At 37.5% G+C, this 13,303-nt stretch overlaps 1 protein-coding gene across 3 annotated transcripts in view; it reads left to right on the top strand.

The window, feature by feature from the left end:
• Positions 1-13,303, top strand: part of COL4A4 (collagen type IV alpha 4 chain) — a 150,182-nt gene that overhangs the window by 128,954 nt on the left and 7,925 nt on the right. For all 3 annotated transcript variants that reach the window (XM_074191244.1, XM_074191246.1, XM_074191245.1), the window contains 2 exons: positions 3,207-3,335; positions 11,415-11,531. In XM_074191244.1, coding sequence (XP_074047345.1) covers positions 3,207-3,335; positions 11,415-11,531 — 246 coding nt within the window. The remainder of the gene's footprint in view (positions 1-3,206; positions 3,336-11,414; positions 11,532-13,303) is intronic.

Consider the following 13,303-nt stretch of genomic DNA (forward strand, 5'->3'; position numbering starts at 1 on the left):
AACTTATATAATTTTGAATGAGAATTATGAGACTATGGCTTTGAGCTAAATTCTACCTTACATAGGAACGGATGTTCTTTTAGTCTCTTCAATAGCACTAATCAGAGCATCCCTAAAATAAACAATATCACCAACTTGGAAAGAATATCCTTTAAGGTCTTTTAAGGATTTATGACAAGCTTTTCCTCTCTTTTATTTAATTTGTGAAAACTGGCAACTACTTTAGTATTTTAAAACTTTTTTTGATTTTTTTATTTATTCACTTTATACCTTATAAAGACAAAAGATTTTTAAATATTCTCTCAGCTATCCTTAACTCCTTTAATAGAGTATTTCTTTACAAAAGAAAAGAAAATTATGTTTATGTTGGTTCTATTTGGTCCCATGAATATTGGTCACAATGAAATCTTCCTGTCCTCTATGTACTTGAAAGGCAAATATGAAATGTTTATATGAGCATTTCTCAAATTAACTATCATGGAAGTGGCCCAGAGTGTAAACTATCCATCCAAACCACATAAAAGCACAGTCTGCTTGTATTCTTTGTGGTGAAAGATTGTAGCACATTTTACAAGGGGTTAAATTTCTAAGTTTTCTTGAAGATTGGCAAGACTTCAGGAGCTTCCTTGGTATTTGACTACCAGACTCACAAATTTGAATCCATTTTTCACAGTCCTATTAAACATTTTGTGCTTTTTGGACAATGTGTGACTTTAGAAACTATCCTGGGTCAAATAAGACCTAAGAAAGGTGCTAAGTGGAATATTTATGTGCTAAGGTCTTAGAAGAAAAGGATTTAGAGCTGGAAGGAACCTTTGGGCTTAAACCAACCCCATCTTTGAAAGAGAAGGAAACTAAGGGTCTGAAAAAGTCAATGACTAGCTCAATGGCATATAGGTAGGAGGGAATAATACTTTGAACCAGGCTCACATTCATTACCATTTCCTTGTATCTCTACCATCATCACCAGGTAATTAGTTTCTTGGTGGGTGACAGTGGACTTAAGTGACTTTCCCAAAGTAACACATCAAGTTTCTGAGGTCAAATTTAAACTCAGGTCCTCTTGACTCCAGGGCCCATGTTCTATCCACTGCGCCACCTAGCTTAGGTTTATTAGGATGTCATGCTTGATTAAAGAGATGAGAGACACTGTGGGGTAATGGATATAGGGCTAGTATGAAAATCAAGGAAGGCCTCTCATCAATCCCTGTCTCTGACAAAAACTGACTGTGATCTTGGGGACCTCCAGTACCACAGTCAACTCTCTAAGATTATAAATTGACAACAGAGAAGTTGCTGACCTTCATCACTGGATATTCATGGAAGGAACTCTCTAGACTGATGAAATCACATGTCTGGATCTTCCCTTCCTATATTTTATTATTTATTCTCTCTCTCTCTCTCTCTCTCTCTCTCTCTCTCTCTCTCTCTCTCTCTCTCTCTCTCTCTCCATCATCCATCTATCCATCATTCATCTATCTATCCTCCATCAATCTATCTGTCCATTATCTATCTATCCATAATCCATCTATCAGCTATCTGTCTATCTATCTACTTACCTACCTACCTACCTGTCTATCCAGATAGGTATATTTATCTACCTATAAATTACCTTTCTTCCTTGCTAGTCCTCTTTCTTTTGTTCTTTCCTTTTTCTTTCCTCCCTCTATCCTTTCCTTCTTCCCTCTTTCCTTCCTTCCTCTTTCTTTCATTTCTTTCTTTCCTTTCCCGTTTTCTTCCTTTCCCTTTCTTTCCTTTCCCCTATTTTCTTCCTTTCCCTTCCTCCCTTCCTTCCTTTCTCTACCTCTCTTTCCTTCCCTTCCTTCCTTCCTTCCTTCCTTCCTTCCTTCCTTCCTTCCTTCCTTCCTTCCCTCTCTTTCTCTCTTTTTTCTCTTTCATCCTTCCTTCTTTCTTTCCTAACTGGATCTGTCTTACCCATGCTGAAGCATAGTGGCCACTTATGGGTCTTATACCATCATTGATTGGCACTGAAGCTTTAACATACTCTGTTTCCAATCTGGGCAATTTTACTTCTTCTTAGGCAGCCTGGTCCTCCTTTTCCTGGAACTCATCAAATTGGTGCTGGATTTCCTACAGATACCTAATCAGCATTAGTTTTATTTGCTGCTTCTCAAAACTCCTAAATTCAAACAATCTACCAGCCTCAGCCTTCCTGGCAGTTAGGGGTCATAGATAGTGCTATTACATCTGACCCTTGTCTTAAATTTTAATAATAATTAGTCTTGATAATGTCTGAATAATATTTATGTTATACCTTCCACAAGGGTTTTTAAATCCCTTTCCCATCTTTTAGTTGATTCTCATAATGATCCTATGAGGTAAGCAAAGGACACAGTATTACCCTAATTTTATAGAATGGGAAACTGGAAGAAAGTTGATGATTTCCCCAAAGTAAATCAAGAAGGGCTGGGGATGGGACTAAAATTTAGGTCTTCTGATTGTCTTGCAAGACCTGTCTTAGAAGTAGGTATTTATTGTCCTAATAACAAAGACTAAATTAACCAAGTTACTGTACAACTAATGGATTAAAAAAAAGCTGCCTTGTATCAATGTGTCATTTAAAGGCTACTATGATACATTGTGTGATACATCTGTCTTATTAATAAATGGATTCTATTTTAAACTATCAAAAACATAAAAAGTTATTCCTCAAAACAAAGAAAAATCAAACCATATACATACAGTCATATCTATCTATGTAGGTCCATATATCTGTATCCGGTACACACCAACATTGTTACCCCTTAGGAATCTTAAGTGGTAGAAGGAAGTTTTAAAAAAAAGATAGTCTAAATGTAACTGAAAAGAAACAATTTGAGCCTTGAGAGATCTTGAAATTCTCACCCATCAGGATAAATTAAACCATGCGGACACACCAGATTCGATTTTACAGTAATGCATTAGGAAGACATTTGAGCCAGCTCTCTGCCTCTTGCAGCTGGCGCCACCGTGAAAAGTAGGGAGTTGTGGGGCATGCTCTGAGGGTCGCCAAAATCTTGTAGCTCTAAAGTCCCCCCCTCCCTGAAATACCGCACACATCTAAATCCATTAGGCAGGCTTGTCCGACATGAAATGTGGAATGCTCTTCTAATTAAATTCAAATCTGATATCAGTGGTTTACTCCTTGATAACGAGACAATGTTCATTTGTATGTGGCTTCATGAGTTTTACCCCCCATTTTTCAGGTGAACCTGGTCCACCAGCAGATACTTCTTCCTGCCCCAAAATCCCAGGACTCCCAGGAGTTCCCGGCCCAAGAGGACCAGAAGGGAAGATGGGGTCCCCAGGGCAACAAGGTCCTCCAGGCTCACCAGGTATTTCTGATTCGAAGACTCCTCATGATTGCACTGTATCAATTGGAAACGGAGAAACAAAGGGTTGAGCTTTGAAGTAATCATAGGATGAGGCAGTGGGGTGGTCCACTAGGTAGAGCACTAGACTTGGCATCAGAAAGACCAAAATTTGAATCCTACTTCAGATGCTTACCAGATCCATAATCTTGGGAGAATAACTTGACTACTGCAACCTTGGTTTCCCCATGTGGAAAACATGAATTTTAATATACCTATCTTCCAGGGTCATTGTGGGAGTCAAATGGAATGATGTATGCAAAATATTTTGTATTTATAAAGTGCTACATAGGATCATGGATTCAAAGCTAGAAAGGATTGAAAAGGCCATTGACCCAATCCCTTTGTTTTATGAAAGTGAGTATTTGATAGTACAGTGGTTAGAGCCCTGGAATCAATCTAGCCCGTGGAAGCCTGAGTAAATCACTTAATCTCTGCCTAGTTCAGTTTCCTCATCTGTAAAATAAGAAGAATAATAGCATCTTCCTCCCAGAGTTGTTGTGGGGAACAAATGAGATAACTGTAAAGCATTTAGAGTAGTTCATGATAGGGGTGGCTAGGTGGTGCAGTGGATAGAGTACTATCCTTGGAGTCAGGAGTACCTCAGTTCAAATCCAGCCTCAGACACTTAATAATTCCCTAGCGGTGTGGCCTTGGGCAAGCCACTTAACCTCATTGCCTTGTAAAAAAAAGAATAGTTCATGATATATCAGATAAAATGATTTTGGTGTTACTATTGTTATCATCATCATCATTATAGGCCAGGGTCATAAAGGTAGTGAGTATTTTAGGTGAGTTTGCATGTTAGGTCTTCTTAATTCCAGACCCAACTGTCATCATCACCCTCATCATCATTCTCCTCCTCAGAGTCACAAAACTAGTGAGTATTTGAGATGAGATAGTAATCTAGTCTTCTTGGCTCCAGTGCAGGCCCAGCCTACACGTTCAGTGCTCTATAATATATTATTAGATTATATAATACCTCTATAAGGTATTATTATTGTTATCATTATCATTATTATGCCTAGGTACAGGTATCGTCTTGTGGCATCTCTTCTACTCTTACTTTGAACTGTTATTTAAACCTGTTCTGTTGTTTAAACTGTCAAATGCTCAAATATTATCTTTGCAACTAGATATCAAGCTCAAGAGAAAAGAATATTTCTTATATACTATAGCATTCACCAGAACCTCCAGCATTATTGTACTTTGGACATAGTAGGTTCTCGTTCGTTTTCTCTCTCTCTCTCTCTCTCTCTCTCTCTCTCTCTCTCTCTCTCTCTCTCTCTTCATATATATATATATATATATATATATATATATGTATATATATATATATATATATCTGCTGATTTGATTTTGAGAAAAACCAACAACACTGAACTTTATTTAGACTTTGAAATTCATTTTAAATAAATTACTGAGGAAGTATGGAATAAAAAATGAGCAATGGGAAGGGACAGAGAGGAAAATTAAATTCAATTTCATTTAACAAGTGTTTATTAAGTGCCTACAATGGAAAAAGCACTTGTGTGCTCAGAACCAGGGAAACAAAGACAAAAAAAAAAAAAAAGAAATATCAATACCCCTGTCCTCAAGGGGTCCACTGAGGAAGTAGAAGTTAAGACTTGATGATTTTCCTTTCTGGTTTTCAATCCTGTTCTAGAATATAAGGATTGGGATAGGAGAGTAGGCTGTGTATTAAATAAGATGCTTCAGTGTTGAGTGAAGAATAGATATGTATGTGTCCACATATATATGTATATTTTATATAATCTTGAAATCTGTAAAATAGTTGCTTCCATAGTAGTTTCCCCAACTTCATCTTGAAGCTCAATGATTTCTCTGGGACTATCATCTCCCAAGTGGTCCTGCTTGCTTTAATTTCCTCCTGCCTCACAGACATGGAGGAAACAATGAGGGAGTTCGAGGTGATTAATTCAGAGGTTACTGGCCTCCTCAGACTAATTTTCACAGCACAGCCGCCTCCTAATAATCCACGTGTGAATTACCCAAATGGCACCAAGGCCATTTCCGCTTCAACTTCCCCTGAAGCACAGCTGTGCCTTTGGCTCGATCTGGTCCCGAGCCAACGTCATTGGAAATGTAGCTCAGTTCTATAGCACCTGTTTCTCTCATCTTCCCACCACCCCAAGTGGCTAAGCTGGGATCATCAGGAGATGCCTCTCTCTGTTGGAGCCTCTGCAATATTTGGGAAGCATCCAGTTTCTTTTCATTCATTGGAACCCTTGGGATTTTTTTTATTGTTGTTGCATTTTTTTGTCCCTTCCCTCCCCCCATCTAAACTATCTGCACCATATTGCCCATCCATGGACATAGATAATTGGAAGGTTATTAAAGTAGCTTCCTTTTCCAACACACAGTACTGGCAATTGAGCCAAAAGTTATTCTGCTTTGTTTTTTTCTTTTCTTGGAATTCTCCTCTCCTTGTAACTTTCTGATTTTGAAGCCACAATCTTTCTCCTTAAGCAGTCCCTGTATTCAGTATATAATTTATACTTCCCATTTCATCAGAGGAATTTCTGAGGTTCTTATTTTTTTTATTAATATACATTGTATATGGTTCCAAAGCATAACTGCTTTATTTTATATGCTGAAAATACTTAATGCTTTTAAAATGATATTCATATTCTGGATATAACTTTACAAATATATCCCTTCAATTTGCCCCACCCAAGAAGCAATCTATTGTTAAAAAAATTAAATAAAAAAAGAATTAAAAAAGTGGAAAAAAAAGCAGACAAAATTAACCAACATATTTACTGAGTCTGGCAATATATATATATATATTGAAGTTCTATGCCCATAATTCCCTACCTCAGCAGAGGAAAAAAAGGAACATTTTTCCCTTCTTTTCTCTGGGGTCAGGTATGGTCTTTATAACAAGGGTATTCAATTTGAGTTTTCTTTTTTTTTCTTAATGCTTTCAAATTATGTACCATCATGGATGCCTTCTTCCAGATTTCATAGTAGAGTGGGAAAAGCAATGGCTGTGGAGTTCAAAGTTCTGCATTCAGATCCCATATCTTCCATCTGAGCGTCCTTGGGCAAGTCATGTGAACTCTTGACTTCAAATTGCTCATCTGTAAAATGAGAGAAACGGACCTCTGAAGTCCTGTCTGGCACTAAATCTGTTTTGTTCATCATATGTGACAGTTCTCTCATCTTTGCATATTTGTTGTGGCTTTCCCCAATGCCTCAATTATGCCATCTCATTCCTATCTCAAAGAACCCCAAATATCCTTTATAATTTAGCTTAACTGAAAGTTCTCCCCTTAAACCCCTAGACCCTCCTCCCCAAAAAAGGCTTAATACCTATTTGAATATTCTTATGTATGGGGGTCCTTGCCCTTATCCTATCTCCACCTAATTCAGTACTTGAAAGTTAATGGGCATGGAGGAAATACTCATTGAATATATAATACGTGTGTGTGTGTGTGTGTTTGTATACACATACATATCTTCTCTCCCCAATAGAATGTAAGTTCTTTAAGGACACTAGCTCCTTGGGGACTATATCCCCCAAGACTCAACACACTAATGGCACATGTAGCTAACATTTACGTAAAACTTAGTATGTGCCAGATTAGATTTGAAGGACTATTTAGAGATCTGTGACATAGAAACTTTATTCAAAATGCTAATATTTTGTATTTTTAATGTATATTTGTTTTATTTAATGTATATTTAATAATAATATTTTTATGTAGTACCTATGTGCCAATATTCTAAGTATTTTATAATTATCATCTCATTTGATCCTCATAGCAACCTTGAGGTCACTGCTATTATTATCCTCATTTTACAAATGAGGAAACTGAGGCAAATAGAAGTAATATTCATCCAAGATCATACAGCTAGTAACTGTCGAGGATCAGATTTGAACTCAGGTCTTCCAGATTCCAGACCCAGCAATCTATCTACAATACCATCTAGCTACCCTTAGTGGGAGGCACATGGATGCTTAAGAAATACTGACTGATTGACTGATCCTTTGAATCTGGGAACAATAATATCCCACTCATCTTCCCTAATTCCTAGGTGGCCAGAGAAGCTGGGTTATCTGCTCCTATGGTGAAAGAATCTGACTGCTCTTATTTTGAATAGATAGCTGCTTTCGGATAAGCTCCTGGATCCTGGCAGCTCTCTTGTTTGTTTTTGCCTTTTTTCAAGCCAGGCCACTCGACTCTTTCAAAGAAGATAATCGCATGTCACAGAGGATGGCTGCTAAATGTTATTTCACTCTATTAAAAAACCCCATCCCATCCAGATCTCGTCAATACAGTGTAAATTAGAGCTCAGCATACAATTCGGATGAACTGGAAACTTTCCCCTGTCTCTAAGGCAACATCCTCAGTCTGACAATTTCTTTCTCTTTCCCTGAAGGGAACAAAGCCCACATTATAACATCTGGTGTGGGAACTTTTCCCCAACTCCATAGAAAATGAGCTCTTCAAACATATATACCAGAAAGCTCACCTGCTGCTTCTGCAATAAAATAGGGAGATGGGTCAAGCCCACTCCCCTCTTGGACTCTCCAGGCTCAGGCACCTGATCCAGAAACATGCAGGCTCTCAAGGTATCATGGGTCGCGCAACACAAAAACATCAATTCTTGGATAACCTACAGGGAACCTCCTCTCCCCTCCCCCCCCCCGAGTCTTGAACTGAATGGAAATTTTATATTATGTTTGTGCAGCTAAAATGACCTTATTTGCTATTCCCATACATCTCCCAACTCTTTGCCTTTACCTGAAATGCCTTCTTTTATCTCCCCCACTTTGAAGAATCTCTAGCTTCCTTTAAGGTTTAGATCAAGCACCATTTTTACCTTAATTGTTCATTCCAGTTTTAGGTGCTCCACCTCCCAGTGTTCCCCAAATTCCTATTTCTTTACTATGATAATATGTTATGTATACTTATATTCACATATGTTGTTTCTTCCCAGCAAATGTAAACTTCTTGAGGGATCTTGGCATCTGAATTGCTAGTAGAAAAAACTGATGTAGAAAATCGACTCTGGCAGTCGAGAAGAACTGGATTTGAGACCCACCTCTGGCTCATTGACTTTATGACCCTCGACAAATTACATAACTTTTTAGGGCTCTGGTCAACCCTACAAGTGTAGAAGTTACAGAGAATGCAATGAAGTACATGAGCAGAGGGAATTTCTTCACTTGAGAGTTGAGAGTTCTCTGTGCTTATGAAATCACAGGTGGGGACATTGTCCCTAGCCTGTCTCCATCACCTAAGTCAGTACTTGGCAATTAATGGGCATGGAGGAAATGCTCATTGAATTAAGTTGAATAGAATAGATCTTCCTATAATCTAGGTGAGGGAAATGGTTTTTTTAACCATGTTTATTAACAAGGGGAGAGGATAAAGAAATAATCTTCTAATTTTATTAAGGGGGCACATTACCATATAAGGCATTATATGACAAAAGAGGAAACTAATGTAACCCAGTAGGAGATACTAAACATCCCCAAAATAAGTCAGAGAAATAAGGAAAATAAGAGGAAATTCCAAATTTCAGAGGAAGAGAATAGTCGTAGTAGTAGTAGTAGTAGTAGTAGTAGTAGTAGTAGTAGTAGTAGTAGTGGTGGTAGTAGCAGTAGCAACAGCAGAAGCAGCAGCAGTAGTAGTGGTGGTGGTAGTAGTAGTAGTTGTAGTAAGAGTAGTAGTAGTAGCAGCAGCAGCAGCAGTAGTAGTAGTAGCAACAGCAGAAGCAGCAGCAGCAGCAGTAGTAGTAGTAGTAATGGAAATTATAAGAATAATAGTAGTGGTAATAGGGATTGTGGTAATAATAATAGTAGTGGTAGTAGTGGTGGTGGTGGTGGTGGTTGTAATAGTAATGGTAGTAGCTGTAGTGGTGGTGGGGCTGGTAGGAAAAGTAGTTGCAGTTAATAGTATTAGTAATGGTGGTGGTGGTGGTAGTATTAATAGTAATAGTATTAACATAGCAACTTAAGGTCTGCAAAGTACTTTACAAATGTTATTTCACTTTATCCTCACAACAATCCTGGAAGGAAGGTGCTATTTTTATTCCCATTTTATAGGGGTTAAATGACTTATCCAGGGTCACATAACTAATGTTTAAGATCACATTTGAACTCAGGTCTTCCCAATTCCAGATCCAGTACTCTACTGTGTCATCTGGCTACTTAGATATATGTAAGAGTGGTTTGCTTCACCAGCCCTATATTTATAGAATTTATGCTCTTGTTCTTTTTTAAAAATTAGGACAGACCTTCCCTAATTCAGCTTTGTGACATTAACTTATCCACGTGCTCGATGACGCCAATCCTTAATCTCCATTTATTTTAATTCATTCACCAAACACTTATTAATCACCTGCCATGTGCACATACATTGATCCCAAAGGAGATTCATTGTTTAGATAGGATTTGATCTTGCAGAGTTAGTCAGAAAGTTAGAACACTCATTTTATGTGATGAGTACAAAAGTATCTGGCAAATAATAAATGTTTTAAAAATGCTTACTGATTGAGTGAGTGAGTGAGCACAAGACAAATTTCTTGTGAGGGTGCAAGAGTGCGAGGCTATTATGAAAGATTTAATGGAGGAAGTTGAAAGACAGAACAACTAGCCCAGATCATTACATCATTGTGTGCCTTACTAGGATTTGCTTTTTGGAAATATAAAGGGGGACATTCCAGTTTTGAAACAGTGAAGTCAACAGCAAGACCTTATGTGGGATCATCAAGAAAAAAACTATTTTTCATTTATTCACACATATGAAGACATTAGTTGTACTTGATGAAATCCAGCCCTTTTCTCTGAGGGCATTGCGGCTCCTCTGTCCAGGGGTTTTCCTATAGATTTTGAACATCTCTGACATAGCTTCTAGGAACCTATGCCAAGATAAGGTATCAAAGTAGAAGTGTAGTGGCGACTTACTTGAACTAATTACTTGAAAAGGAAGGGAGAAGGGGGAAAAACAGACAGAGAGAGACACAGAGAGAAAGAGATAGATACAGACAGACAGACAGAAACAGAGTGGAGACAGAAACACAGAGGCAGAGAGACAGACAGACAGAAAAAGAGACAAAGATACACAGACAAACTGAGACAGAGAGAGAACGGTAGGTGAGACAAAGAGAAACAAATACACACACTGAGGGAGACAGAGATAGTGACAGAGAGATAGAGATATAGAAACACACAGAGGAACAGAGGAACAGAACAATACTAACTTTTTAAACCTCAGGACATATTTGCTAAAAGTATTTTTTTATTCACACAGAAAACCCATGATTCAATATATTTTAAGGAATGGGATTAACCAACAATGACTAGTTGCATGTTTTGTTTTGTTTTTTGCTTAAGGACTGAAAGTCAATAAATAATTTAAATGGCATATTATTTAAATTCTTCTTCAGGCATTTGAAATATTATTAATATCTATGATTAACAACAATTTTGACATTTTAACCATCTTATTTAAATAATTCCATTCAGTAAGAAATAATTAATTGCTTGCTTTGTGCAAGGGGTTTTCCTAAATATTAGGATTATAAAGACAAAAAAGAAACAATTCCAGCTGTCAGGCAATTGAAGTGAAAGGTGTTTTCATGAATATCCAGTTCACTTAAATATTTGCTTCTAAAATTCTTAGCTCTAGTATTTGGGTCTTTTGATTTTTTTAAACAACTATGTATTTTATTTAAAATGATAGAATTTTTTATTTAATTCACACAACAAGGGCAGATGAACTGTATCATAAGGTGATTTTAATTAAAAAATAAAAGTGGATTTATTTTAAAAAAAAGATTTTTCAGAGAAAGTTGCATTGAAGTTGAACTGGCTAAAAGTCTAATAGATAAAGTGGGGGGAGGGGACACAGAAATGGGTTACTGGGATTTTCTTATTAAAGTTTACATGAGAAAATACCAGACTTAAGTAGTGTTATCTTAGGTGCCCAGGACCATAGAAGGTTAGGACTTCTGAACTTTATGTGAGACAGTATATATAGAGACTAAACTATATGAATTACTATACAGGACCCAAAGGCGAGTGTGGTGTGGATGGCCAAAGAGGATTGGATGGTGAACCTGGACCTCCAGGACCCCCTGGACATAAAGGAGATCCAGGAGAAAAAGGCTGTAGAGGTCCACCAGGTAAGACCCACTTGACCATGAGCCTTGTAAATCTGAATTATCTGAGCCAGATTATCAATCTCTTAAAATCCAAGAAGCTTTCCAGGGCTGGATTTTTCTAACTTGATTGATAGAAGGGGAGCCAGGTTTCAATAACAAAACAAGCCCAGACCTCCCTGAATTTTACTTGATGTTAAACTATCATGAAGTCTTGTCAAAGGATTCCCTGAATCCAGTGCAATGTTTTCCAAACTCTCTGCCAATTAGCAAGGCTGGAGATATGACTATCTTCAACCTCTGTCACTCTTTAATTTTACCAGATAATTAAAAAGCCAATTCATCTGGCATTGGTTGCAGTGACATACCCTAAGAAATATGACCAAATCTATTGGAAAGTGATGCTGAAGAAGTGGTCACTATCAGTCATTCTCCAAGTCTTTCTCAATCCCTCTAGCTTCCAGTTCCCAGTACTTATTAGCATCTCAACTTTTTTCTTAAGTATTAAAATATTTCTTGGAATAATCATAGAATACAGTATTCTTTTCTGAGTCAGAATGAAAAAATATATATATATAGTGAAAATTGGGGAAAAAAGCTTCTAAATTATGAAACATGAGGTGTTTACTGTGCTTCCCCCCCAAAAGATAATTGTATGATTATGATCTAAGTCAACTGTTTTAGTTTCCATATTTTATTCTTATTAATATAGTGCAGCAAAATATAGCAAATAGAGGGTTAGCCTTTAAGAGTAAAGAAAAGTTGTGTTCCTGTGATATGGTTTTTGTGATAGGAGCAGGAGCTCTTAAGTAAGTTAGAAGACCTGAGTTCAAATTCTATCTTTGATGACCACTAGCAGGATGACCTTAGGCAAGATACTCAACATTCCTGGGCCTCAGTTTCCCCATATCTAAAATAAGGGAGTTGGGACCTCTAGGTCTCTTTGAGTTCAACAGATATGACCATGTATTAGCTACATGACCTTAGAAAATCATTCAACTTCTCAGTGCTCCATGAGCTCTTTAAGATTTTAAATTACAAAGTAGTTGCCAGTTGGCATCAGTGGCAGGAATATACTAATGAAATCCTGGGCCTAGACCCAAAATAAATGTGTGTGTGTGTGTGTGTGTGTGTGTGTGTGTGTGTGTGTGTGTATGTTTGGTGTTTTATCATACCAAACCACTACCATTGGTGGTTTCAATGGACAAGAAAACCTGGGTTTCAGTCCTGGTTCAGCCACTTTCTTGCTATATGATGGACAAGTTTTCTAAACACTCTAAGCCTCATTTTCTTCAAACATGAAATGGGGATAGCAGTGTTGGAACTCCCAGGCTTACAGAGTCACTATGAAGAAATGATTTTGTAAAAGACAATGGACCATTTAGACGTGAGCTTATTTGGGAGGCAGAATCTGTATAAGAAGCAAAAATAATACAAATAAAATACAGTGATACCCTTTGGGATATTTGGGATTAGGGTTGCAGATTGAATTTGAATAGCTTCTCTAACTCTATTTTCCTGAAAGCAAGAAAGTCATTAGAATGACCACAGAATCACCAAGTATTCCCTATTCCTGATATTTTAAAAATTCCTGAGGCAATGGATAGAGTGCCAATCTGGAGTCAGGAAGACTCATTTTCCTGAGTTCAAATCTGGTCTCAGACACTTTACTAGTTGTGTGTCCCTAGGCAAGTCACTTAACCCTTTTTGCTTCAATTTCTTCATGTGTAAATGAGTGGGGGAAGGAAATGGCAAATCACTCTGGTTTGGTTTCTTTGCCAAGAACATCCCACAGA

This window comes from Macrotis lagotis, chromosome 6, assembly GCF_037893015.1.
Source record: "Macrotis lagotis isolate mMagLag1 chromosome 6, bilby.v1.9.chrom.fasta, whole genome shotgun sequence".
Classification (NCBI taxonomy): Eukaryota; Metazoa; Chordata; class Mammalia; order Peramelemorphia; family Peramelidae; genus Macrotis; species Macrotis lagotis.